The sequence below is a fragment of the Crocodylus porosus genome, unplaced genomic scaffold (assembly GCF_001723895.1).
Source record: "Crocodylus porosus isolate Cpor-Errol unplaced genomic scaffold, CroPor_comp1, whole genome shotgun sequence".
In the NCBI taxonomy this organism is placed as follows: Eukaryota; Metazoa; Chordata; order Crocodylia; family Crocodylidae; genus Crocodylus; species Crocodylus porosus.
Window position 1 is genome coordinate 16,310 of NW_017728945.1, and position 2,311 is coordinate 18,620.

General features: G+C 68.5%; 1 protein-coding gene across 1 annotated transcript in view; it reads right to left on the minus strand.

Annotated features, from left to right (window-relative positions):
- The window catches only part of SEMA6B (semaphorin 6B), a 17,507-nt gene extending 16,275 nt beyond the window's left edge, over positions 1-1,232 (minus strand). The window contains exons 1-2 of the mRNA XM_019550521.1: positions 1,089-1,232; positions 562-691 (exon numbers count right to left, since the gene is read on the minus strand). Of these exons, the coding sequence (XP_019406066.1) occupies positions 562-691; positions 1,089-1,197 (239 nt within the window). The 5' untranslated portion in view covers positions 1,198-1,232. The remainder of the gene's footprint in view (positions 1-561; positions 692-1,088) is intronic.
- Between the last annotated feature and the right edge of the window lie 1,079 nt (positions 1,233-2,311).

Consider the following 2,311-nt stretch of genomic DNA (forward strand, 5'->3'; position numbering starts at 1 on the left):
CTGCCCAAAGCCGGGCAGTGCATTGCATGCTGGGATAGGGCGTGTGTCCAGCACATACCACCTGCCCATGCATTGCATGCTGGGACAGGGAGTATCTCCAGCCCACCCACTGCCCAAAGCTGGGCAGTGCATTGCATGCTGGGACTTGTAGGGTGCAGGGGCCCCTTTCTCTAGCTCCAGGCTGTGCTGGCTGCGGCAAGGGAAGAGCTCCCAGCTCCCACCTCGTTCGGGCTACCCCCCAGCCAGGCAGCCTGCAGTGATGGCAGGGGTGGGAAGCCATCCTCCCCCAGGGCCTTGGCCCCTTGCTAGGGGGCTGCTGAGCAAAGGTCTATAGGTCCCTGCAGGGATGGGCATCCCTCCTCCTCCCTGCAGGGATGGAGCCCTCCCTCCTCTCCCTCACCACACATCACCCTCCCTTCCCCGCCCCAGTCTACCGCAGCTGCTTCACGACCCTGCATCCCCCCCGGCCCCAACCTCTCCGTGCCCCCACCCCTTGGCTTTGCCTGGACCCGCCAGACCTGCTCCCCAGGGGCTGGCCTAGTGGCTGCGAGTGGCACATACCTGTCTCCGATGTACAGCGTCTGGTTGACCTTCAGCATACGCTGGATGTTGAGGCGCTCGGCCCCGGCGCCATCCGCGCCTGAGAAGCGGCTCAAGCCGTGGCCCACGAACACCGAGTACTGCTTCACATCTGGGGGGCAGAGACACAGGGTAGCCACGGGCACCTTCGCTGGTGGGGCACACACGTCCCCACGCTTGCCCTCTGGGACCCCTGCTCCAGGGCTGCCTCCGTTACAAGTGAGCTCAGCACCCCCATCCGCACCCCCTCAGCTCTGCCTGGATGGCCCCTATTGCCCCCCACCCGGCTTTGTTAATCCAGCTACCCCACTGTGCGCCTGATGACCCCTCACCCATGGGCGAGGAGTGCCCTGTGGGACCCAGGCCCTGCCCTGGCAGTGTCCACATCGCAGCTTCGCTGGCATGAACCCTCCCCACCCCCAAACCCAGGGAGTTTCCCAGCGCTGGCTCTGAGCCCACCGTGCCAGCTGGGTACAGCCTCCCCTTCCCCCAGGTCCCCCTTCACTTACAGTCCTCGGGGGCCACGCTCAGGGGCCCGGGCTCTTCGGGGAAGGCGGCGTTGGCCGCCCCCGCCAGCAGCGTGGCCAGCAGCAGGGGCAGCGCGCGGGGCAGGGTCATGGTCTCCGGGGTGCACGGGTGCCCGTCTCACCTGCAAGCAGAGCGGGGTGAATGCCGCGGGCGTGGTGGCAGGGGCCGGCCGGCAGGGGGCAGGCAGGGACCCCCGAAAGCAGGCGCAGGAGGCGCTGGACAGTTCCAGGGTCCCAGGAGCCGATGGAGGCCCCGGGGCCGGGGTCGGGGGGGACTGGCGGGGATCCCTGCTCCCAGGGAGCAGGTGAGGAAGGGGCAGAGGGACCAGGGACATCCCTTGCACTGGGGCTCCTGCCTGTGCTGGCAGAGTGGGAGCGGGCAGGAAGCCGGCACTCCTGGGTCCTCGCCTGCTGCTCTGCCCTGGCGCGTAGCGCGGCCCCAGGCACGTCACCCTGGGAGCCGTGCAGCTGAGAGAGGGGAGCCCCCACCTCCAGAGATCTGCCCCCGCCACCGCCCAAGCCACTCGAGACCCCCTCTGAGCCACCCACGGCCTGCGATGCAGCTGTGGGCTTGCTGCCAACCCAGGTCAGGGAGGGAGGGACTGGTGTGGCCCGTCTAGGGACCCAGCACTTTCCCCACGGGCCCCTCGCCCCTGGCCACTCAAGGCCCAGCTCACACGGGAGAGGGGGCAGGCTCCGCGGGGCTGTGGGGGGGGCGGCAGGGCCAGGCCCCTCTCCGTGGGGCTGGCCGGGTGAGGGGCTTCATGTCGAGGCCGCTGGGCTCAGGCCAAGAGCGGCTTGGCTGGAGCAGAGGCCGCTGGAGGGGTGTTGTTTTATGGGGAAGGGTGAAGCCGAGTGAGTCATTCCCAGGCGAAGGAATTCCAAATATGCTGGGAACCGGCTCCCTCTGCCCCGGCCTCCCCTTCCCCCCATCCCTGAGGCTCCTGACCGGCCTTCAGAGCCTCTCAGGGCTGAACCAGGGGCTGGGCCTGGCTCCTCGGTGCCTGGTCCGGAGCGTGCTGGACCACAACAGCACCCTGGGACTCAGCCCTACGTCTCGCTGGCGCCTGCTCTCCGTCTCAGCATCACGTTTGTGGCACCCAGAGCCACTGGCTCTAGCCCGGTCAGGCTGCTCCAGGGCAGCCCGGCTCGTGGGGGACAGCCAGTCCCCAGAACAACACGCAGACGCAGCCCCCAAGGGATGC